The sequence below is a fragment of the Coregonus lavaretus genome (genome assembly GCF_964263955.1).
Source record: "Coregonus lavaretus genome assembly, contig: HAP1_SCAFFOLD_733, whole genome shotgun sequence".
Lineage (NCBI taxonomy): Eukaryota > Metazoa > Chordata > Actinopteri > Salmoniformes > Salmonidae > Coregonus > Coregonus lavaretus.
In genome coordinates, this window is record NW_028158973.1 from 34,229 (window position 1) to 60,366 (window position 26,138).

Genomic DNA, 26,138 nt, shown 5'->3' on the forward strand with positions numbered 1-26,138 from the left:
TTAAATCCATTTGAATCCCACTTTAACACAACAAAATATTGAAAAAGTCCAGGGGTGTGAATACTTTCTGAAGATCAATCATACCACCAGTTGCTCATAAAGACACAACAAAAAAGAAAACTTTTTACAATAAAATAATTTATTTTTGGAACACAACCATATTTTTTTAATTATTATTACATCACACACACCATTGGTTTTCTTTACAAAAACACATCAGTGATCTGAATTCATAATGTCATACTGTATGATTATATCAGTGCACCAAAATTACATTTCCACATCCACCACCCTTCCAAAAGAGCTAACATCATCATACAATGAAATGAATTGTAAACACAAGAATAAAGCTCTATAATGTTAAAGTGAACATTTGTTGATGTCATGGATCACTGTGTTCTTATTGGTGGAAAGGGCTCCATTCCCCATAGCACGGAATGTTCAGAACATTTCAGATAGAAATGGATTGCATAGCATTTAGAGCTTTCTTTCTTGTGGAATTGAGAACCATGTTGGTTCTATGCACTACTTTTCTATGAGCTTCGTTCTGGACATTTCGCCCCATGGAATAAACCCCTGGGGCTGTATGTATCAAGCATTTCAGAGGAGTGCTGATCTAGGTCCCGAATGTCCATACAATCAATCATGTATTTTGATCTAAAAGCCAAAACTGATCCTAGATCAGCGCTCCTACTCTGAGACACTAATTACATTTGTTGAGCTCATCCAGTCTCCAAGGGTTGTCTCTCAAAAGCAGGACCTGCAAGACCATAGTCAGTAACACTTACACAATTAGTTTCAACAAGCGGAAGTTAAGATTAATACATTTTTTCATATTAATCCTAAAATGAACAATTCAGAACATCTGACATCGATTGGAGCCCATTCTCTATGTAGAAACAGAACTGAATAAATAAGATTGTTCTCCCACTTTTATTTTTAATTTTTTTTAATGATCTTTCCCTCACACGTTTGCATTTAAACCTTAAGAGAGAAAAACCAAAAGCCTATTGATTATTGCCTTAATCCTTTATGAAATATCCCCTGGTTCCTGTCATACAGATGGTCATATATAACTGGGTCGTTTCACAAAATGAGTGCCTTTTACATCCCTTTAATATTTTAGGTAGAAATTGTGTACCAATATTGAAGTTTAAAAGTCTGTTATATTCAATGAAGTGCCCTTTAATATAGACCACATGGAGAATTCAATAAATCAGATTTGTAATATCAAGAAAGACTTCCTAAAGTGCCAAAACTCAGCATTTTGACATGTCCCTCCATGCACCCTCTGTTCCCTCCAGGAAGATTTAACCCACTTAACCTCAATTTGTCCATCATTGTAAAGCCCTAGTTATTTTGTTGCTTTTGCAGTCATTTCTGAAGATGATAACATATTTCATGTGATTAGTGATTCCTTTTAAGAAAGAAAACAGGGGGAAAAACAGTCCCTTCATTTTAAGGTCAACTCTCCTACGTGAATTGAACACTCCTTTAATATTGAATAGTCAAATAGTGTAAAAGCAGGTGAGCTGGTTCTACTCTTTTTGGAAATGTTCTGGTGTTTTGTGGTGGGAAACTGAGCAGGTCGAGCATAACACGGCAACCCTGTTACCCATATATAGACAGGCTAGAAATGTTTTAACATTTATTTTTTTAAAGGTTGCATTCAATTGCCCTTCCCGGTTGTACACAACAAGCTTCCATTCCCCCACCGTCAGAAGGGGATTTATGGCTGATTTAAGATGAAAACGCCAACCCTGTTACTTCATTTGCCACTTAATATAGTAATTTTTTAAATAAAAGTAATAAAGGTCACCAAGTTACACATCTCAAAAGGCACTGAATTGGTGGAACGACCCAACTATGTATACATTTAATTAATTCATATCTTTACAGTGAAGACATGTTTTGGTTTTCCCAACCAGAGGTGGTGTCAGGACTCAGCATACACACCTACATTCATTCATAAACACTCACGTGCTGACAAATTTGCACATACAAGAAAATAACAATAACAACAATTAGTCACCGTAACAATACAAAATACAAAAAACATTTCGAAAATAAATCTGAAAAAACAATTCTGTAACTAGTTTGAAGAGATACAATCCAAACCTGCATTTCGGTGCAAAGTTAGGTGATAAGCGGATTTCTATAGACAGAACACACCCTGTTTGTGTGGAGTCATAGCAAAGATTGCTTGTTATGCTGGTGTATCAAGACTCAGATCATACTCGCTGGGATATCTCAGAATGACATGACTATTGGTTAGACTGGACGATTCACTGACTAACTGATTTTCTATCAACTTTTAACTATAACTGTGAAGTGTCCTTAAAAATTGGTAACAAACATTGGTAATAAACATCAGTTAGTTCAACAGCGGTATTCAAATCTTCTCTCACTGAGTTAACATCAATAATGTCTAAAGGACTACAGTACAGTAACCTACTGGCTGGATTTTAGACAGTAGTTGTAGTTTGCTCTCCAAGCCTGCAGATGGCACCCTTGTGTTTAGACACCAGTCGACAGAGATGAAATTAGAGCAGGGAGTGGCAGTTTACAAGGCTGAAAGAACTCAGCCAGCCAAATGACTGGCATGAGGTGATGTTAAAAGAGATCATTATGGTACTCAGGAGGTATGGGTTGGGTGGGACTGATACGCCTGGGCAGCATCCCAAATGACACCCTATATAGTGCACTACTTTTAATCAGGGTCCATAGGGCTCAGGTCAAAAGTAGTACACTATATTAGGGAATATGGTGTCATTTGGGATGCAACCCTAATGTACAGTGAATCACAAGCTTTATCTCCCTGCAGTTCACTTGGCTGGATCTCTGGGCTAGCCATGTCATGACACCACACACTACCAGCATGGCTACCACTGCAGGCTTTGAAGGGGAAAATGCATGGCCATTATATATCTTAAGAAGAGGAAACACTGAAAGCTATAACATCTAAACTTGATCTTTTTTTCGCCACTCACCCTTGACTTCGGGGTTGAGACTTTGCGAACCTCATCAGATTCTCACCTACACATCATTCTCATACACCTCAGCATCTTGCAGCATTGACATGTTACAGCATTCCTTAAAACACAAACGTGTGTGCTAAGACCTTCGGTCCTGACAAAATAAAACGGAAAGAAGTTCTCTCCCCTTGTATACAGTTTCTTTCAAATATAATGTTCCCTAGCAACAAAGTTGGGCCATTTCCATGTATAATATACTTCCTCTCTGGGAGACCTCAACACTGCCACCAATATTCTATCAGTATTCTACCACTGGTCAACTAAAAACACTTTTCTGTGACGACTTTTGGTTCAACAAAATGGAGTCTGTTAGAAGTCAATGATTATGGCCATCCTACTCAGCACACCTCACAGCTCAGGTCCCATGAACACATGGTCTATTATCCCAGCCATCTACATGATTGTATGTGCATCTCTGTACAGTGCCCTCGCCAATGAAGGGTTCGACATTGGATGTGATAAACCAGTTATCACAGCAAGTTATGTATGTTTTGACATTGGTGGAAAATGTATTTTAGTGATATTATTGAGTCTGAGGTGCTAGCTAAAACAAGTACAACTAGGTCCATTTCTATATGAGTGTTTGACACTGGAGTGTCTGTGTATTGGCAGTGGGCTACTCTCTGTCTAAGGGAATGATTCCATAGTCAGTCATGTTATAGAAGACCTGGAGCTGATCAAGGGTATAGGACTGAGTAGGTTAGGGTTAGTAGTAAGGCTGAGTAGGTTGACTGCACAGGACAGACAGCCAAGGAAGATTCACCCTGAGGGCTAATCTCAAATGACACTATTCCCTACATGGTGTACTAACATGTAGGGCACTATATGGGAGGGTGCACTGTAGGGTTTAGTGAACATGGGGATCATTTGGGCCATCTAACTTGAAGAGTTACCGACCTCTCTCCCTCCCGTTCGTTCGTTAGTGTCACTGAACAAAACGTTACGCATAAAAAAAAAGAGTTTCTAAACCTTTATCTTCCACTAGTCCCATAAAAGAAAGAACAACAAAATGGTTAAATAAAGAAAAGTGGCATACAACGTATAAAGTGCATTGAATTAAAGTGATAGAACCAACGAGACAGTAGGAATGTGCATGGATCCCATTGAGATTGACCACTGGTCAGATCCGGTAGGCAAAAACCTACCTCCATTGCTTAATATCACGGGGGGGGGGGACCTTGGCAGCATCCCAAAAGGCACCCTATTCCCTTTGTAGTGCACTACCTTTGACCTGGGCCACTATATTTCACCATAAGGGTTAGGGTGCCATGTGAGACATACCCCTTGATTCTACATGGAATCAAGTACCAAATAGATACTTATTTTATGGGGGATTCGATTAAAAGTTCCATTACTGTATAATATAGTATTTAATATTTGTATACCTTCCAAAAAGGGCTGATATTCACCAAGAAATCATACTTAGGACTAAAACAGACCGTGAACAGAGAATCAGATCAACCAAATAGAAAAGGTCACATGCTCACAGAGCTATCCCGTAGCTCTCTTTCTCAGCACACACACGGCCTGCTAAACTAAACTGGCTTTTTATACAGTATTTGCGAGTAACATACATTGTATAAAGAGGCGGTGTTGGTTTAAGACGGCAAACTAGGCTAAAGCCTTGGCGGTCGTCAGCAGTGAGTGCACTGTAACGTACAGTAACTGCAGCTTCATTAGTCCTCAGAGATAGTACTAGGAGGTTTCTTCTGTGCTCTTGTTATCTCTACGACTACACCTCTACCATGTCGCTTTCTCTCCCTCTCTACTCATAGGATGTCAGGTTGCTTCATCCCTTTTTAGTGAGTATTTGGTCAAAGTCTCCATGGTTGGATCTCAGGGATCTCTCTTGGTAATGTATACGTAAGGACAAAAGCTGTTGTTCCTCTCCACTCCACTAGTTCCCCTCAGAGACAAAGCACAAAGGCATTTAGTCATTTTAGTTCCTTCACATGTAAGGTTGTTTTGGTTAGAGGGGGGCAGCAGGAGGAGCAGAGGCTGAGGGAACAGGGGTACCAGGGAGGCAGAGGAGGAGGGTTGAGACAGTAGCCCGAGAAGAGGGGTGAGAGGAGAGAGAGAGTAGTAGTTCAAGTTTGGTTAAAGTTTCTCCTCAGTGAGTGGGGAGGGGGGTCTGAGGTGAGCAAGAGAGGAGTTCAGGAGGTTAAAGTTTACGCTGCCTTCTCCTCAGGGCAGGGTGTACTCAGGTTTCCGCTTTTTTGGCACGGCGGTTTCTGTTTCTCCCACTGGCACATGGCGTTGGCGTAGCCCACGATCACCTTGTCCATCCAAGTGAGGGGCTGGGGGACAAGCACGGCCCCCTCAAAGAAGCCCAGGTGGCCCCCGTGCAGCGTCAGGGCGAAGATGACATTCTGCTTCTTCTCTGGGTAGGGAGAACAGAAAGGGAGGGGGTAGAATGAGAGGATATCGAGGCATCTTTTAAAACATATTTTTAAGTTTATTGACAGATAGATGGATAGAAATGTATGAGAGGGAGATATATAAGAGGGATACAGTATAGAAAGCAAGTTGCGGAACAGGGGATCGAACCGCTGCCTCCAGGGGCATATGTGTTCTGGGTCGGCAGCACTACCACCAGACCAGTCCCGGCACCACATGGGAGTCATTGTTTAGTGACAGTTATGTCATGTATGATATGATACATTCTGTAAAATGACGAACACAGCAAATAATGTTACAGCAAGGGCGTAAAAATTGCGTCATCCGCGTAATGGGACATAGAGATATTGAGTCAGTTGTCTAGGAGGACAGGGAGAGGAAGGAGAGCAGGGTCCAGTGTATTAACACCGATCACTATCACCAGGTACCGCAATAACCATGATGAAAGATAAATAGCGCCTTGATAAAGGCAATAAACATGTAATATCTATCAGGATGGCAGGTAGCTTAGTGGGTAAGAGCGTTGTGCCAGTAACCGAAAGGTCGCTGGTTCTAATCCCCGAGCCGACTAGGTGAAAAATCTGTCGATGTGCCCTTGAGCAAGGCACATTAACCCTAATTGCTCCTGTAAGTCGCTCTGGATAAGAGCGTCTGCTAAATGACTAAAAAAAAAAAAAATAAATAAAAAAAAAAAAAAAAAAAAAAAAAAAAAAGGATGGACCAACTAGAACAATTAGCCCATATGGCACTGTAGCTTTGTTACTTCATACCGTTTGGTTTTGGTTTTTGTTGAAACAAAAATAATTCTACCCAATCCACTGTGAGGTCAACCAAAATGGGCCAATTCACTTTGACTATAGGCTGTACAGTACAGCCTATTTATAACCTATTTAGTGAGGTTAGTGTTCATATATTAACTTGAAATAAAAAAACTGTTAGAACCTTGTAAATAAGAGGTATTAAAATAGCACAACATAAACTTTTATGAAATGACTAAGCATGTAGCAAGTAACAACAGTATTGCAGGTATTCCCCAGCTGCTGCCTACCAGTGATAACAGAACCAAGTTAATTCAGGAAGTAAATTGATATTCCAATTCAATCATTTAAAAAATGGCCCCCATTTTCAATTACTTCTAAATAAACTGAAAAGTAGAAGCAATTTATTTAAACATTTAAAAAAAAAATCTAATCACTTCCTGAATTGACTGCCTTCAATTCGAATCGACCCCAACCCTGAACAGAACACTAGTGTGGCATCCAGACATGGATCCCTAATTTCTCCAGCTCTAACTGGGTTAGTGGGGGAAACTGCAGTGTCCGCCTGGTGAGTGTAATCCCACAGGGCTTGTACCAACCATACACTATTTGCTAACATCTACCAGCGGTTATAATAGCCTAGGTGATTCTAGGAAATGACTCATATTTATAGAAAATTAAAAAGGACACCCCAGCTTTCCATTAGGCTGAACCCTGAAGAGGGTTTGATGTAGGAACACATCATAATAAACCATTCAGTTTGGCTGGCTGGCTGCATCTTTTGGGAAGAGGTGTCCTATCAATTGTTTAATCGCGTTTGCAAAGGACCATGAACTAGACGCAGAGGGAAAAGTTGAAGCTTGCTTTAAAACAGAAATGACATGTCTAATATGCAGCTTCCATTTTGTGACACGGAAGATGAGTATGAGGAAAACATCATGAGGCCCAAAGTGATAGAATGGCGCTGGAGAAGATGGCTGCCGTTTTACAGCCCTCTAGGCCAATTCTACAGAAGCCTAATTCATCTACAACTACACACTGTTTATTCATAATAATAATACTGTCATATTCTTCATTTGAATAACACATTCAATTTGAATACTAAAATGAAATCAACTTTTACTTGGGGTTAAGCACTACGGAGCACAAGACTGAGGTTTCCAACTAAAAGATTGTTGATTGGATTTGTCCACCAGACAGTCCTAATGACGTGCCAACTACCATGTGGCTTAGAGTTGGATTCCAGGTGAGGTGACCACATTAGTTATACAACATATTTTGCGTGTTTCCAGGCTTCCTGTGGCATAGTGTGTGTGAGTGAGTCAGCCTGACTCTTCTAGGGCAAAGGGGACAGAACTGCCAGCTGATTTCCCCTTTAAGAGAGTTAGGCAGGGCACCAGCTGATATCTCCACCCTGCATCTCTCTGTAGTGCAGGAGACAACACGCCAGTGGGCTAGTGTTACCCTCCATCCCAGCTCTGGGACACTTTAATAACAGGACACAGGAGGGATCATATCACCACCACACATTCTGCACCACTTTGAGGAAATGTGATCATAACAGTAGGGAGCTTCTCTTTGGACCTACCCCTTCAATGTTTGCAGATCTGTAAGGTGAAAGCAATATGGTGGAAGCTCTACCACTACACAGCTTATCCCTAACCAGACCCTTCAGACATGCCAAGGGGGAGGGATAGGGAAGAATCTGGGATGGGCTGTTCCAGTAATCCCGTGGGGGAAGAGAACTGGCTACAGTCCATGGATTTGAGATAATCCAACAAATGATGACTAGTTGGTAGTGCTGAGGTAGTTGTTTCCATAAATAGCATGCTTTCCTTTACAGCTCCATTTGATCAACTCAGTAAACCCTTGAGGATTGAGCTGATTGGCCGCTATTCTCAGTGTTCTATTTTAAAATGATAGGTTACCATGATGGGTGTTAAATCGTTCATTAGAATCAGTTAGTGTTGAAAAAAGGAGACTTTAGTTCGCATACCTAAAAAGGTAACGCCTAGCGGTGTCTAAAGTCTAAGTCACGAGCACACGTGGAGACAGAGGCTCTCATCTGTGTGATACAGTACTGTGTGTGTGTGGTTGAGTTATTGAGCCAGTGTTAACCAGTCAGACATTCCCAACAGACCTAGTTCTATATGCCTCCCTCTCCCTGGCCTGGGACTTAGTCAGTAGACCAATCCTTTCTATTCCAGCTCTGCTGTTTCAGAGACAAAGTAAGGGACAACTTTGTACCCTGTCTTGAACTGGTGAAAATACAGTAGATTTATAATGATTTCCCTTGTGTTAGTACACAAATAATATGTGCACATACAGTTCTGGGCATTAAAAAGTGACTTTTTCAAAGTGGCTTGCTGACACCAAACGCCAAGTTCATTTTAGCAATGTGTATTTCTTACTGTGTTGCAGTAAAGGCTAACTTTTTATGGAGCGGCTGCATGATCGGATTCTCTGGACGCCTCTTCTCAATAGCTAAAACAACCGCACCTTCAGTCACAATCATTTTAAATGTAGCTCCACTGCTCCCGCTGCTCAGCATAAAGGCATTTTGTACAACATGTCTGCCGTAACTAGAAATGGGACGATCAACATGTTGTACAAACATCTGTGTCTGTTGTAACTATAAACAACATGATCGATGTGTTGCAGCCTACAAACTTCTGTTGTAACTATAATAAACAACATGATCGACATGTTGTACAAACTTCTGTGTCTGTTTTAACTATAATGACACTGCATTATTACAAACATAAGCAGAGCACAGACAGAATGTACTTTTTTCAGGTGGGGAATTGCACATGGGCATGTTTAGCTCTGGGGAAAAGGTGTCCTGGAGGACGGGATAGGGCGGTTCGATCCAATCACGCAGACAGTCAGATCAATGTACTCTCTCTAAATGTTCCCCTCAACATGGTGTCTTAGGATGAAGACAATAGACTGACTGACAACTTGACCAGGTACTGCCGAGTGGCCCTGTGTCTCTGTAGGGACGAGCTCTGACTAGAGAAACAGGCTGTGTGTGTGTGTGTGTGTGTGTGTGTGTGTGTGACTAATGCAGGTGTCTGTTACCTGCCAGTGTGCGAGGGATGGTGAGCAGAGACCCGTGCACCAGAGGATCGTCTGCAGAATTCACCAGCAGAAGTGGCACGTCAACCTACAAAATACAACCATTATTAGATATACTGTATGGAATACACAAGACACTAAGACACAAGCCACTAAGTCACAAGCTTAAATCATGAACAGGGATGTAGCTCAGTTGATAGAGCATGGCGTTTGCAACGCCAGGGTTGTGGGTTTGATTCCCACGGGGGGCCAGTATAAAAAAAATATGTATTCACTAACTGTAAGTCGCTCTGGATAAGAGCGTCTGCTAAATGACTAAAATGTAAATGTAAAATGTAATGAACTCTCCAACGAACCTAACACTGCTCTAAGCACTTCATTTAGTACATTTCTGATATTCATACACGCATACAAAATGTTTTTTACAATTATTCTTAATTCAGAGGAGAGAGAGAGAGCGCGATAGAGAGCGTGCGAGAGAGAGAGAGAAAGAGAGCATCAACCTACATTGTGAATATAATGTACACAGCTCTCCTTCTCGTAGTATTCTTTGAGGGAGTTGTGCCCGTGGAATTTCCTGCAGAGACAGAGGGGTGACAGGTCACAAAACATAGCAGCATGCTGTGGAAACTGGAGAGGGATTATTAAGGGACATACTGTACTACCTGCTCAACAAGATACTCAGAGGCCTTTCTTAGGGCTGGGCGATATATTGAACTCATGTTTTAGCGCAATGTTCTAAAATGCCTGTACCGCAAGAATCAAGGTTTGATTTTTTGTTTTGTTTTTATGACTGTCTTTTTAGTCTCTTCTCCTTCTGTGCTGTGGGCACTGTGCACCTTCCCATTGGCACACAGACACCAAGCCACTCACCACAACAAAAGATAACTTCTTCCTCTCTGACAAGCAGTTTCAACTAGCTACCTGCATGAGGTTTGGTCCAACAGAATTGGTCATATGGACACCAAAACACATTGAGACATTATTTTACTGTAAAATAGGATAATTTAACCTTTCTAATGATACCTTTTTTATGTCTCAACTCCCAAAATGTAGAACAGAGCAGACCCTACTAAGACGGGAGTATCAATGACTGTGGCAAATGTTTGCTCAGTTTCTGTCGTGTGCGGCATTGCGGTAACACGTACCGCTAACAGCATTTTAGCCACAGACTGTTATGTGCTAGCTGTCTAATCTGTGTTTTATAAAAATATAAAAATACGCATTTATGTCAGGAATTGGCAACTCGTTCATATTCTGAGAAATAAGCATCTTCTTATCTAGGTAGGCCACTTGATTTCAATATCTAAACAAAGTGAACGGGCTATGTTGTTCAAACAGTTGAAGACTGACAGGAGGGTGTATTCATAACAGTTCAACTGTTCTGCCTTGTTATCAAGCAAATAAATCCAAGTTGGCTAGTCTTCAAATATAAAGATTAGCTGGCTACCCACTAGAAGTTGGGCTTGTGCTTGAGAGATTGTTTATGTGATCGGTGTTCATTTTCTATAATGCCTGCTACAAGAAGTTAGTCATTATTAGTGGATGTGCATAGTTCTGGTTAAATTTGTAACAAAAAGGACATTTTCAAAGACAAATTTGAAAGCCAGATCAGTGATTATTGCAAAAAGCAGGTTAAATTATTTTGATAAATAATGTAATTATTAATGGGTCTTATGGTTGAAGGCTTATATTTAGCCTAGGTATAATTTTACAAGCCCTGAATTCATTAGATTATTACCGACTGTTTGAAATGCAGTGTTTTGACCTTTAATTGTGCAACAAAGCCTTTTGAGAGATATAAATCGAGAATCGCCCATAAGTTTGAATTTGTTTTAGGCCATATCGCCCAGCCCTAGCCTTGCTCAATGGCGCCTAGCATATTATTCCTATGCATTGACAAAACTCGAAAGGTTGCACTTCAGCAGGTGCAGTCTATTTTGAACATACAGCCATAAATCTCACATTGACCCCCTGTGAAATCAGTCCTAAATGTTTTAGTGTTGAGGACTAAACACTAAAACATTTAGGACTGATTTCACATGGGGTCAATGTGAGACCGGTTGCTCACAGGAATAGTTGAGTTGCGTGTCTCATTTTTAGCATGTGTTCCTTATTAGATTATATTTCATGTATTTTACTAAAATGTATTAGGAAAGCAAAACACAGTGATTTGATTGTGAGTCTAGGTTATTTTTCAGCGTCTCCTATACCTCATGATGGTTTCATCGATCTGCATGAGGGAGGTGGCCGTGTAGAGCCGACTCAGGTCTGAGTCCTCCATCTTCGTCGCACTTCCAAACAGACTGCTCCTGTAAACACACACACAAACGTTGAGACATGGCGTTGAAATGCATGTGACAACACTATAGTTATTCTCAGTAAAATCCATACCTATACCAGGAATTTCCGTGCTATCGCTAATTGCCTCCATTTCATTAGTTAAATAGTTTGCCTCAGGGTACTCTGTACTGGTTTGGTGTTTCTCCTCTCTCTATGGGGGATTTTACTGATCTGCTGGGTTGTGACTGAGTTCAGTCCAAGCCATTTGTCCTAGATCTTAAATAATTTATAATAATATAAGCCATTTAGCAGATGCTTTATTTTCCTATGGGTGGACCCAGCAGGGCTTGAATGGGTGTTATCAGGTGATAGCTCCCAATCACCACATGGAGTTTCCATCATATCGCTTTTACAGTCATGTGCTAAGTATTGGAACAGGGCTGAGTACCTGTGTGAGAGGATGATCTTCTTCATGTTGTCGGCCATGAGGAAGTTGTAGAAGCGTCTGCACTGGTCCCACTGTAGGAATGTCTCCTGGGCCCTGTACACACACACACACAAAACAGGAAGTCAGTTGTGTGTAGAGAGAGAAACAATTATATTGTTGTCATGGTTATACCCGTTTGGCCTGACAACCAACATATTCAGAAAGGTTGGCTAAAGCATGCAACACAGGTTTCATCACTGTAGGCCAACATGGGACAAAAAAACTCCTGCTCCCAACAACACTTGTACTCTTGAAGCTAGCATGCTAACCATCGCCCCACCCACCAAATCCGCAGAAGGATCTCACTGCACTATGGACTCGCCAACACTACCTAGCTAGCAACAAGCTAGCAGTACTAGCAACTAGCTAATAACAAGCTAGCAGAACCCATCTAGCAATTAGCTAGTCCAACTTCATATCTGCTAGTGCACATGCGAAACAGGGTTGAGGAGTAACTGATTATGTTATCAGTTACATGTAGGCCTAATCAGATGTATTTTGTCTTAACACAAGTTCAGAGACCACTATGATGACACCAAATGCGTTTGATGGATCCTTTTTGTCTTCTTCTAACGCCTCTTAACGGGGAAGTCAGATTACGTTACTGAGTTTGGATAATCCAAAAGTTACGTTAATGATTACAATTTTGTACAGGTAACTAGTAACAGATTACATTTAGAAAGTAACCTACCGAACCAACCCTGATGAGAAATACTACTGAGGTAGCATATATTGTGAGAACTACGCAGCAGGCACAACAATCCTATTCAACACATGGGCATGGGCAATGACAAAAGACATGGCTTTAGCTATGCCATAGACAGGAATGGAAAATAAACTGAGGTATGAAGACTAATCCCATTTCACAAAAGGCCAGTCTGCCTGTCCTGACACATACACACCGTTTACTCTCTGGACAGAGCAGACTGTGTTCCTGCCAAGAGACATTGGCCGCCTTTCAAAAAGGTGTGGTTCACATACACCACACGCTTCAGAGTTCCATCTACTCCGTTCCGGAGCTTGTGCAATATCGCAACTAGAAACACCATGCCGTGACAAAACAGTTTTCCCCATCAGTACAGAAGCAAGTCTATGGTCGTTATGATAACAGGCAGTCCACTGTATACCCAAGTGTAATCAAATAGATTACAGGGATTAAGGCAGAGAACGGAGAACGACACTGAAACAACCTCCATGGAAGAACTGCATGATGCATGAACAATAACACTAACAAACCAGGTTAACAGAGCAGCCAACAGTATGCGTCTGTTTCAGTATTCAACAACAGATACAGTATTGTAGCCTAGCCTACATCTTTGTCTAGCTCAAAGACTTGGCAAGGCAACAAGCAGTTGTCTACAGCGGAGACAGACCGGCACCCAGGCAAGGATAAAAGGCAGGGCATCAGTCCTCGGTCTTTGTTGTGTTAGTCACCAGTCCACTGAGATCACAGATGAGAACAAACTACAGGAAATGATCAATGTTTGCTGGAGAAAAAAAACAGGATCCCAGCTACTCTCAGCCTTGTTGCCATCTTGTCAGACAGACAGCTGCTGGGCAAAGTGAATTCCATCTGAGTGAACCTCCTTTTACAGAGTACCAAGGCTCAGGAGAAGGATAGACAGAGCACTTGTATTCAAAGCAATACACTTGGAAAGTCACAGAGGTGCATAAAGATGACGGCCCCCATGTACTTACCACAAACGCCTCATTTGCCAAGTTCACCGTATTGTACATTGCGCTCCGTTACTCATTTTTTGTATTGACATTAGCACAGTATGCATGATTCAAATTCTAGCTCCAAGACTGCGGCAATTTGAATAAACAAAAAAGTAAATTGTGCTTATTTACTGGCACATTGAACCATATCGCAAGCCGTAGTTTACAAACTCAGTGGATAGCGCTCAAACGAAGACATATCTCAATTCCTTCATCTTCATGCGCCTTCACCATTGTTAAAACACAACTAAACAGCTCATCATTTTTGACAGCTGTGTTACCATAGCTTGCAAAAGAGTAGCAATGGTTGCTAACCAACTGTACATTTACATTTTTGTCATTTAGCAGACGCTCTTATCCAGAGCGACTTACAGTTAGTGAGTGCATACATTTTATTTTATTTTATACTGGCCCCCCGTGGGAATCGAACCCACAACCCTGGCGTTGCAAGCGCCATGCTCTACCAATTGAGCTACACGGGACCACAGTAAATAACTTTAGCTAGCTAGCTAACTTTGCTAAAATTGGGGAGAAGCAAATCACTTATTTGCATTAAGTTAGCTACGTTACAGCTCATTGCTAGCAAGCATAACACTGCCTCTAAAAAAAAGATAGTGTCTCCACTAATGTTTACGACGCCTTCACTTTCCAAGTATACAGCTGTGTGTAAAAAGGGTATATAGTACGTAATGCAACAAACGCCATTAGCTACGCAAAATGGCCGTTCTGCGGACTTGCGTAGCCATAATACACAAACGTGTGCAGCACTGCAACTTGTAACTCCACGCAAGTACACCGGATCGCCGTTTTTGCGTAGCTCTTACATGTTGCTTTGCGTACTTGCATAAGGTATAAATAAGTCTTAAGAAGACCATAGCCCACCTGAGTGCGCTGTATCCCTGGCAGACGCTGACGCAGCACAGCACTCTCTCCTGATTGGTCCGGTTCTCTCCCAGGAACTTGCACACGATGTTGCCTCCCAGGCTAAAGCCCACCACTATGAGGTGGGTGTGAGGGAACGTCTTCTTGATGTAGCCCACCATGGATGCAAACTCCCACGTGCAACCTACCAGAACAAGAACACAGGCAAGGACCCGAGCAAAGACATTACATACTGGGGCTTTGAGCTGGTTCATTTCCTTGGTAGCTTAATTCATGACCACTGATCTGAAATGAGGGTGGTGTGGTGAAAACCTATCCTGTCTTTTCACTTATAAAACGTATTGTTGTTGTTTTTGTGTGTGTGTGCGCGCGCATGTCTGTTTTTTTATAAGGAGTGTGTGTGTGTGTGTACACGTCTGTGTAGTCCTCACCGTAGGTGAACATGCGAGGCGAGGTGAGCTCGATGTTGGGCAGAGCGCCCAGGTGATTGAGCACGGCACACCTGTAACCCTCCTTCTGAGAGTGACCCACAAAGGTGCGAATGTAGTGTTTCTCGCTATGGTTACCGATCCCCGGGCATATTACCATGGTGACGTCATCTGTTGGAACAGCAAACATACGGACAGACGGATCAGTGAGCCGTTTGCAAATTAAAATATGTGAAGGCCTGATTACATTTCCTCACGGGCCGATCATTGCACGGTGTGGTACACAAATATGACAGGCAGCAAACAGAGACAGGACAGTATGGTGCCACAATAAAACCTCTGTAGAGGTTGAGATGTCCCAATCACTCAAATAATAAAAACATGAAGTAGCCTAGTTACCAGAGGCTCTTTTTTTATGACCTCTATTTAACCAGGCTAGTCAATTAAGAACAAACTGTTATTTACAACGAAGGCCCGGCAAGAGGCCTCCTCCTGTTGGGACGGGGATACAAATTTAATAAAAAATAACTATGTAAGATAAAACGGACAACACAGAGAGACGAGACTGGCAACAGCACAAATAGAACAGCAAATGAACAGTGGATGTGTGTGTGTGTGTGTGTGGTGTAAAGTAACATGCTTCCTTCCTCAAGGGAACGCAAACTAGTGACAACAAGAAACAACTACGTCTCAACTCTTTGAGGTCAAAACAAATGGGCTACGTCCCAAATGGCACCCTATTCAGTACACTACTTTTGACCAGGGCCCATAGTCTGGTCAACAGTAGTGCACTAAATAGGGAATAGGGTGCTAGTTGGGTCGTAGACCCTGATCTCATCACCTTAGCCGGAAGTAGAGGTAGTAGAGTTTACCTAGAGTCACGGTGTCCTCAACAACACTGACATAATAATCACCTACAGAACTGGAAATGGAACCATTGGGTTAACAAGTCAAAGGACCAACAAAGGGGTCAAAACCACATTGTCAATCTGAGGCCATACAGGACAAGTCCATAGCACAACGTTCTATTATGATGAATTTGCTCTCATGCTTCTAATGAGCTCATTCAACAGCTCTCCTTCCCATTGCACTTCTATCCTTGGTCATTGCTGTAAATGAGAATGCGTTCTCAACCAGTTAACCTGGTCAAATAAAGGTAAGGCAAGCAAATCTCAATAGAGGGGGAATTTTTGGGGGCGGACTGTTTATATTGCAAAAAGAGTCCTGTGCCAATAGATTCTCCATTCTCTTTATTACTATAAAAAGGTAAATAAATGATTGAACTAGCCCACCTCCTGTCCGGTGGTCCCCCATGGGCTCGAAGAGGTCAAAGGTGGCAGTGGCCCCGTCCTGCATGGGTAAGTACTTCCTGAGGCCTATGGGGTGAGGGGAGCTCACCCGCCCCATCTTGCCATACAGTGCTGTCTGTAGGTGGCCACTTTTACCCCACAGCAGGGGCGGAATGTACCTGCAAAACACAGATTAATGAGTGTGTATAAAAACAATGCATTACAAATTCAATGCAACATTCTTCCATATGGATTTTTTATTTTATTTTTTATTCCAGGGATTCACTATGGGCCGTTCTGGCTCGGACAAGGTTTACTTTGTCCAAGGCTTACTTAATTTACTTTATTCAAGAGATGAAGGTTTATTTGCAGGTAATAAAATACATAGGATACATTGTAATTCTTCGTATAGGGCCTAGGTAATAGATGCTCTATCACATAGGCTAGTAGCCTACATTACACACATACAGTACACTCCACAAATGCCATGCTAACTGGAGATCTGAGCACAGAAAAATATCTGTGTGTGGAATGTGCAAAAGTGTCAATAAGAGATTCCTGCAAGAAACAAGCACACAACAGCATTAGGATTTGGCCCTTGAAGTAATAGAATAACTTTATTTAATGGCTTGTTCTTGCTGACAGTGTTGCCTTAGTCGGTCAGTCAGCTAATGCAGTATACTAGTTTTATTTTATTTGTATTAAACCTTTATTTAACTAGGCAAGTCAATTAAGGACTAATTATTATTTACAATGCCTGCCTACTAAGAGGCAAAATGCCTCCTGTGGGGACAGGGGATTTAAATAAAACACACATCACGACAAGAGAGACACCACAACACTACATAAAGAGAGACAACACCACAACATGGCAGCAGCACAACATGACAACAACACAGTAGCAACACATGACAGCAGCACAACATGGTACAAACGTTGTTAGGCACAGACAACAACAAGAAGGGCAAAAAGGTGGGTGGTTTATTTGCAGTGTTGACTTTCACTCACAGTGTGTTGGAATAACCTTTACACATTCCTAAGTAGAACACGCACGAAACCGACCATCCTTGGTAATGCATCTGCCATGGTACTATATTTACATTTACATTTTAGTCATTTAGCAGACACTCTTATCCAGAGCGACTTACAGTTAGTGAATACATTTTATTTATTTATTTTTATACTGGCCCCCCGTGGGAATCGAACCCACAACCCTGGCGTTGCAAACGCCATGCTCTATCAACTGAGCTACATCCCTGCCGGCCATTCCCTCCCCTACCCTGGACGACGCTGGGCCAATTGTGCGCTGCCCATGAGTCTCCCGGTCGCGGCCGGCTGCGACAGAGCCTGGATTCGAACCAGGATCTCTAGTGGCACAGTTAGCACTGCGATGCAGTGCCTTAGACGACTGCGCCACTCAGGAGACGTATCCTATATCCTACTGCCTCTGTATGGGAGTAGATGTTATGGTGTGGATCTTATGTAATGGTCCAACCCTGCAGGAGATCAAAGTGTATCTATCTGCTGCTAGCACTGCATTGAGACATGAGCTGGGTTATAGTCATATCACAGTCATACAATCTACCATCTCACATCCGCACACTGACTTTAGCACAGAAGTACACTGATCATTTAGCAGGAAACCCTTGAAAAAAGGCCAAAAACAAGTAGTGGTTTCCAATTTGTGTCTGTTTATAGATCAGTGGCTACGATGACAAAAGAAGCAGATCGATGTTGACAATTGCAATGTCCTCAAATGTAGTTTTGGCCTGCGATGCTCTCAAATGTAGTTTTAGCCTACACACTATGGCCTGAAATTGAGATAACTAGTACTATAATTTCAGAACAATATTTAGTAACGTATGCAAAACACTGACACCTTATGATATCCCATAGTTTAAGGTACAGCTGGAGCGAATAGCTAGCCAGCTCCCTGACTGGAACAAATAGCTAGCCAGCTACCTGACTGGAACAAATAGCTAGCCAGCTACCTGACTGGAACAAATAACTAGCCAGCTCCCTGACAGGAACAAATAGCTAGCCAGCTCCCTGACAGGAACAAATAGCTAGCCAGCTCCCTGACTGGAACAAATAGCTAGCCAGCTCCCTGACTGGAACAAATAGCTAGCCAGCTCCCTGACTGGAACAAATAGCTAGCCAGCTACCTGACAGGAACAAATAGCTAGCCAGCTACCTGACAGGAACAAATAGCTAGCCAGCTACCTGACAGGAACAAATAGCTAGCCAGCTACCTGACAGGAACAAATAGCTAGCCAGCTACCTGACAGGAACAAATAGCTAGCCAGCTCCCTGACTGGAACAAATAGCTAGCCAGCTACCTGACTGGAGCGAATAGCTAGCCAGCTGTGAGGCTGTTTGCAGAGATAAACAAGGTCAGGGTGATCCTCTCTCAGCCAAAGGACGTACGGTCCACACACACACACACAGGTGGGGAATGGTACACACTGATACAGTAAATATTGGCAGCGAGCAAAGTCCGTTGCTACATCAACAGTTACACAACCCCCTCCATCCATCCATCCATCTCATCTTCATCCACTGTCATTAGAGCAGTCTGAGCACCTGGACATCACTTCCCTTACATAAGGCATATCTCAAACACACAATGCCTCCCCACACCATTACTAACATTACAGATAAGACCTCCAACCCCTGTGTGTAAACAGCATTATCAGCTCTGACATAGGTAGAGTTAGGGAGGTAGCATGAAGTAGAACAGAAAACCAGGAGTACTCCGGACCTCCAGGCTCTAATGTGAATACCCCCGATATAGACGAATACACTAAAATCTTGGTCAGGTTTGATTCCCCAGAACATTCTCGCTCTGCGAATAATCCTTGACTGGAAGTGATGATGTCATTGTTGTCACAGGAGGACTAAGGGATGAACCCAGGCAGGCAGGCTGAGTCCACTTCATCTATTGGCTGAGAGGGGGAGGAGGAGGGCTGGGCAACAGACCAGCTAAGACCACAAGCAAAGGCTATGGCCCAATACTTTTAAAATTACTGATCTGACATGACTGACGAAAGCTACACTTTTTAATGTATCAACACTTTTGAATATCTACTGTGTGAAGGAAATCAATCTGTCAAATTGCCTACACTTTAGAGTGGTGTAGGTCTGGGTGCTCCAGTCAAGACATAAAAAAAAGAGGAGAATCTGAATCTCGTGTGTGTGACCGCTGTCGCCCTTGACAGTCAGCAGCAGACCAAAGCAAAGGAAATAGAAGCCAGCGTGGGCTGATAGCCTACGCCCTTAGTTGTCTGATGTACAGATCAAAGTCACAGTCACACAGGCCTGTTCTATTGGAGGTCTGATTTAATAACTAGCCTTTTGATATGACGCAATACACAGCCCGCTGATCTACTGCCAAAAGGGGTAACACCACCACTTTTTGGGGGTAAAATAATGGAGTAAGCAAGTTATACTAAGCTCTTCGAGGCATTCATAAATTATATTATTCAAAAATCAATGGCTACATATAATTAATTTAAACATTCAAAAACGGATGTACTAATCCCACATTGCCCCTTTAAAAGGGCTGGTTTCCTGAACACAAAGCCATCAGAGAGGGATTGAGATAAAAGGCCAAGTAGCCCTCTGATCATGGAAACCTGGCTTCACTCAGTATCAGAGAAGAATAGCTCTGTTGCACATCACTCCAATGCAGGTTCTGCCCTTTGAGGCTAATTCCCAAACTACTTAGGCTAAATTGAGTAAATGTTTCAGCTGTGCCCTTATTTTCTAGAATACAATGACAGATGGAATGCATTGAACGCCTTGAACACAATGGCGTTGTACCCGTCTCGTATTTCCTCCACTGTGTACCCCTCTCCCTCCATCTCCATGATTGATCTGTCCGTGGTCACAGGGGTGACCGTGCTGGAAACAGTGTTATGCAACTCGACTGGGTGTCACTACGAGTTACACAAACCGTCTTGGACCATTAGTCAGCATAAACAGTGCCAAGGAGCAATAAATGAATGAACGACAGCCCTACTAGCCCAACATCCTTTTACACACTTTCTTTCTTGGCTAGCTTTTGAGTGAGTACAGCCCGGTGTAAGGATATAGTGCAAAATGAAGATTAAGATTAATTTAATTAAGATGCAATTCACCTACTGATTATTATAATGAACCTTATAAATTATAAAATGTGCAAGAGTTGGTGCTAAATAAATAGTCTTATCACCTACTTATTAAGCCTATGACTTAGATCAGATTTACTGAAGGCAAATATTTAACTGGGCGTCCCTCCCTGAGGCAGTCTGGAACATTCCAAGTCCTTTAGTCAAGGCTAAAAACACACCAGTCTTAAAAACACACAGATAGACTGTCAACAAAAGCAAAGAGCGCACATAAACACACACAAACCTCAAACTACATCTACAGTCTGTTTGGATAAAAGTTAGATTTGAAAGTATCTGCATCCCAAATAGCACCCAATTCCCTACATATTGCACTACACTTGACCAGAGCCTTATGGGGAGCACTCGTGGCGAGAGATTTGAGATTGAGTAACAGAGGCTTACATAATCAGACAGCAGCTGAGGGAAGCCTCCAGAGTCTCCCACTGGGCTTAAGACTCCCTTAAGACAGGACTATTAGGCCAGTAGAGTACTGGCTCTGAACCATGCCACACACTCAGAGAAACCTCTAGTCGTACAGGAGTATCACTAACAGCTTTTTTCCACAACAGACAGGAGTTCTTTGGAATGTGGGACTAGATGTAGGCTATTGTGTACAGTGACAACAGAAGCGTTGGTGCTGTCATTGCAAGGCGAGCATGGGTGCAATGTTCCAATTACGGGCTACTGAAAACTCCCATAACAAATCATCGGACCCCAATAAGCTATAACATACTTATGGCCAACTCAGTGGCCTTGTGGTTAGAGTGTCCGCCCTGAGACTGGAAGGTTGGGTTCCCCCAGTCGAGTCATACCAAAGACTGTAAAAATGGGACCTGATGGGTCTCTGCTTGGCACTCAGCATTAAGATATATTGGGGGTAAGGTCTTGCGCTAGACTAGTGTTTGTATGATCACCGAACACGGTCAAAGACTGAACGACAGGCAAACAGGTCACTCACTCTTTGGTCAGGATGGGGCAGGACTTGAGCAGGAAGCGGTTGAGGGGCGTGTCCTGGTAGGTGATGTCAGGAGCAGCAGTGGGACTCTTGAGGTTCAGGCAGCGGACGATGACGTACAGCACCGTGGCGACCGCCGCCAGCTTCATGCCGTCGAACATGGCCGGCATCTCCGGGGCGACGATGGTGTAGTCAGAGTAGACTGAGTCTTGGGTGGCCATGGTGCCTCTGAGAGAGACAAACACACAGACATAAACAAAGCAATGACGTTAGACTGTAAATAATCCACTTTGAACAAATACAGCTAGTGCGGATGATCCTGCTACACAGTCCACATTAAATCAACTAGCCTACATCAGCCATGCTCACTAGTACCCTGATGAACTGTACAATAGACAACACAACTACATTTATGTCACTTTAAACGTACGTCTTGTTCACCAAACTTAATCTGCAAAAGTAAACAGTGTGGACCATGGAACAAACAGAGGGCACAAAGTGGTCTAGCTATTTCTCTGTCAAAAATAGGTATTTAAGGCATGTAGCCTAGCAACAGCTAAATATATTTCAGCTGCCTGCTAGAAGCAATGACAAAAGCAGGAAATTAACAAAAACAATCATGCTAAACAGACTGGCCAAAACAAAAAGAGAGATGGTGGAGAAAGAGGTAGGCTGGTTTACAGTCCAAAAAGAGGAACGTGTGGTATGTAAATATGAGAGTCAGATGATGAGGTAGTTTAGATAAAACAAACAAACCCCAGAACATGGATAGGAAAGAGTTCTATCAAGCAATTCTTTACTTACAACGTAGGTTTCAACTCCAATAAAAAGATGATCCACTCCGTCCAACTGCCTTTATTTGTGCGGCGACAGAGTCAAAGTGATGTGGTCAAATCTGGAGGAAAACAAACAAACACTTTTATTTAATGTTTTACAACAGTTGTTAAGAATAGGCGTGATCTGGCCAAGACAACCCAACAGAATATCAGAGAAAAGGTGCCTCTTCATATCTCCATACAACGCTTCTTTCCTTTAACACAGTTCTACAATCCCTATAGTCCCTCTTCAATAGTAAGCACTGACCTCAAACCAGTCATTTGTGATGGATGTGTTCCAGTTCATTTGTCGCCTTGGTTAACAAGAGAATGCGCAGTGATCAATCCTAACAGCCCCATTACTAACAGTGATCCCCGCTGTCCTCCACTGCTCCAAATGGAATTCCCCATAGAGCACGGACTTGCTGCCCTCTCCAATCAGAGAGAACACTTTCTGATAAGAATCAATTACATCAGCCATGGCCACTAAGGTCAGCAGGCCGAGCACTTCTATGAATCCTTTCTAAGGCTGCGTGCACTAGGCCTATATAGGGAATAGGGTGCCATTTGGGACATAAAATTGGCTATCTGTGTGTTCTCCTCTATAGCCTCTAGAATGCATTAGTTATGTACTAATAATAACTGCAGTAACTACAAGCCACTTTTTTTATATATATAAATTGAAACTATACTTTTGATTTCATGGATGCTCAGATCTTGCATCCATAGCTCTGTCTATGAATGTGAGACTTTTTACATTTCTCGAATCCCATCCCTCAGCTGTTTACCAAAACAAGTGATGGGGTGGCCGCTTTGTTGTTGTTTCAAGTAAACTGCAGATTGCCTCTGATGTGGGAAGGCCAGTCAGTCATCCAGCCTGATCTATGATGTAGCCTAAATCATTTGGGGGGAAAGCAGGTGCCTCAATAGGCCACGGCTAGCCTATGTGCTAAGAATCACAGCCTGCCCTGCCATCATGAGATACAATAACATTCCAGAGCTGCGTAGTTGAGAGATTAGGGAAGCCACCACGGGCTCAGCCCCATATCACCCTACTCTTTAATCTGTCTGCCTGTCACAGTAATGAACACTGGCAGTTGGGCATGAGTGACAATGCAGAGAGATGGCTCACCCCAAACTTAACTCTACTGTTTTAGTTTTGATCACATGGACTACTCCCCGCTCCCCCACCCCATTTGTGTATTGGTAGGCAGGTGTAGGAATAATTTGCCTAATTGTGTGTGTGACGATATAGGAATAGGAACACACACAGTGCATGAGAAGACAGTTACCTAGCTAGCTAATTTAGTTAGCCATCTCAGTGAATGCAGATTATCATGGTGCGCAGCAAGTCACGCCTAATTAAGGGAAACCCACCACCAGCTACCCTACGCACCATGCAGTCCCCGTTGCTATTTATATTATTGGCTGTGCCACCGACAAGTAACGCTGAACACAACAACAATATTTTAGATGTCTTTCCTAAAAGAAAACGTTTTTTTGTCGACATAAGTAATAATATAGTAAACAAGCAAGAGAGGACTGGTAGCTCGATGCTATTTGGCAAAGGGCCCCAACTCACCATCCCTGCTTTTCGCGCATCCACGAGTTAGTGGTGGAATGAATGTTGACAACCTCACTCGCAGTATGTCAAACCAACATACAGCTAGCGAACTAAGCAAGGTATTTGCTTAAATGGAAAATGAAATGTGTTAGGTAGCTAGCATACCTTGCTTAGTTCGCTAGTTGTGTATTCAGCTAGCTAAACCGACGAAAACAACAGAGCTCCCTGCGCCCCCTCCCTGATCGTAGCAGACAGATAGCTGGCAAACAAACCTCGTCACCGTCCTCTACTACACCGCGTCCAGTTGTTTCCTTTTCTCGTCTGTGTCTGGATCCGTGTCTTTCCATAGGGATGTTTCTATATTTATCTCGAAATTATGTACGGTCCGTCTTTTCTATTATTTCCCTCTCTGTCCGTGGACATGCATTGACATGTAGCTACCGCTAGACTGACATCTCAGAATTCACTTCCTATTACTATTACATTTGCATATGATTCCCCTGATTCTATTGGGTTACAAACGCAGCTACGTCATTTTTCTGCCATTTTTTCCCATCACTTACCCCGCCCTGCTCCAATTTCTTAACAGCGATTGGCCAAAGAAAATGTATACTATTGTATCCCCCCCCAAAAATTCTGGAAAATAACATGCTTACGTACTAATCCATTAATTTAATAAATAGCTAGCTCAATGATCACAAGGTATTGCTAAAACGTGTGGAGGGTCGTGTGTCAATGTATAAGCCAATATAATTGGGTCTCATACAATACATTTTCAATGATCAAAATTATCGATGGCATATAGTCTTTCTTGGAATGTGAGAGAAGTGTGAGGAAGCCTCCGGACAACAGTTATGTAACATCAATACGTTCCCTTTTAGAAAAAAATCAAAGCTCTTTGTTCAGATAGCCTACACATGTAAGCTGAATATGTAAAGACTTGTCTTGCAAATCCTTTCTTATTCTTTCAAGCAATAACTTTTGTGTAAACACACAACTTTCGTAATGGATCACACAAGTTCACAACACTATAACAAAATAATTTTCAAATAATCTAATGTACTTGTAGTCAATATTTTAGAGGCTTTTTATCTGTAATTACTGTAATCACTTTATGTAAGTTTGACCCATAGAGATAGTTAGAGCAGTGGTTCCCAAACTGTGGGCGCGCCCCCCGAGGTGCAATTTTGAAATTGTGTAGTGCATCATCAGTTTTTCTCTTGTCATGTTAGTCATTGCATACCTTAGAGAGCTATTTATAACTTGTCAGAAATGTCCAGATCAACTAGTCCATGTCAGCTAACGTTTTTTAGCTAGGATTTTTTGTCCATAGATTTTGTTGTAATGTTGAGTTACTCAATGCGGGATGTTCCCAGTCCATTTTCTTCTTCCACTACTTCTATGAGTTGGTAAACAAATTGAAAGGCTGCATACTGCCACCTGGAGTGTGTTGTTTGAACAGGTATAAAAGCCAAGGTTGGTGATTTACTGCCACATGCAGTTATGGAATGTTTGTTCACAAGTATAATTTATTGCAATGACCTGGATGGAATTATGTGATTCTTCCTTAACCCATAGGAAGTCCAACCCAGTTGACTTCTTCAAAATGGTGAAAGTCCTAAATGGCGCTGCCAATGCTAAATATGCTTTTGGGCACTATAGAGTACTCTATCTATCTCTATGGTTTGACCATAGCCACAATTTTGTTCTATTTCATTGGGAAAAACGTCCACTAGGAAGCGACAAAACTCAAAGTGTGGACATCAAACCCCCCAGGTCCAGATCTGCAGAGGGAAGGGTAAAGGTACCCACTTTGAAGGGTAAAGGAGTTACTTATAGCCTAGCTACAGGTAGGCTGCCAGGGGCAGATACCTTACCATTAGTTAGCATAGGCCTTTGTAGTTTGAGAATAAATCCAGAATGTTAAATATATAATAGCTTACACTTTCAAAATGCCATTGAGGGCACCCCTACCCCTGACATTACCTGCTATGATTATTGTTATCACACAATTAAATATATTACTGTCATGCATGGTTTTAATTTGTATTAATTTCAGGAAATTCTGAAATGTATAGGCCATTTAAAATTATTATTTTTAAACAAATGTGCTTTAAAAATCTGTCAGTTGGGCCCCCTGTGCTCCTGCTTTTGTGACATATCTAACTTTAAATCTTTCACAGCGATCTTTTTGCAGCCTGAAATGGGCAAAAATGTTAGCCTACCATTGTTCTTATACTATAGCCAGACTTCACTAGATAGTAAATTCTCTAAGTACATAGGTCTATCACAAAGTG

The 26,138-nt window shown here is 42.2% G+C and overlaps 1 protein-coding gene across 3 annotated transcripts; it reads right to left on the reverse strand.

The window, feature by feature from the left end:
* Positions 1–118: 118 nt before the first annotated feature.
* On the reverse strand, positions 119–24,295 carry LOC311123421 (monoacylglycerol lipase ABHD2-like). 3 transcript variants are annotated; one of them, XM_084197686.1, is made up of 11 exons: positions 24,114–24,295; positions 22,267–22,357; positions 21,466–21,690; positions 16,360–16,535; positions 15,071–15,238; positions 14,640–14,823; positions 12,000–12,092; positions 11,482–11,580; positions 9,776–9,845; positions 9,272–9,356; positions 119–5,415 (listed from the first exon to the last, which is right to left on the reverse strand). In XM_084197686.1, the coding sequence occupies exons 3-11, from the start codon at positions 21,681–21,683 to the stop codon at positions 5,204–5,206; spliced, it is 1,305 nt and encodes a 434-aa protein (XP_084053812.1). In that variant the 5' UTR covers positions 21,684–21,690; positions 22,267–22,357; positions 24,114–24,295; the 3' UTR covers positions 119–5,203. The 3 variants fall into 3 exon arrangements, with proteins under 3 accessions (XP_084053812.1, XP_084053814.1, XP_084053813.1); XM_084197688.1 differs by lacking the exon at positions 24,114–24,295 and adding an exon at positions 23,860–24,023; XM_084197687.1 differs by lacking the exon at positions 24,114–24,295 and adding an exon at positions 22,546–22,714.
* Positions 24,296–26,138: the final 1,843 nt, after the last annotated feature.

Excerpts from the sequence above, each read along its gene's own strand:
- LOC311123421 (XM_084197686.1), bottom strand. The coding sequence starts at position 21,683 with ATGGCCACCCAAGACTCAGTCTACTCTGACTACACCATCGTCGCCCCG. Across the intron at positions 12,093-14,639 it reads CAGGGATACAGCGCACTCAG|GGCCCAGGAGACATTCCTAC; the intron begins GTGGGCTATGGT and ends GTGTGTGTACAG. Across the intron at positions 9,846-11,481 it reads ATCGATGAAACCATCATGAG|GAAATTCCACGGGCACAACT; the intron begins GTATAGGAGACG and ends CTGTCTCTGCAG.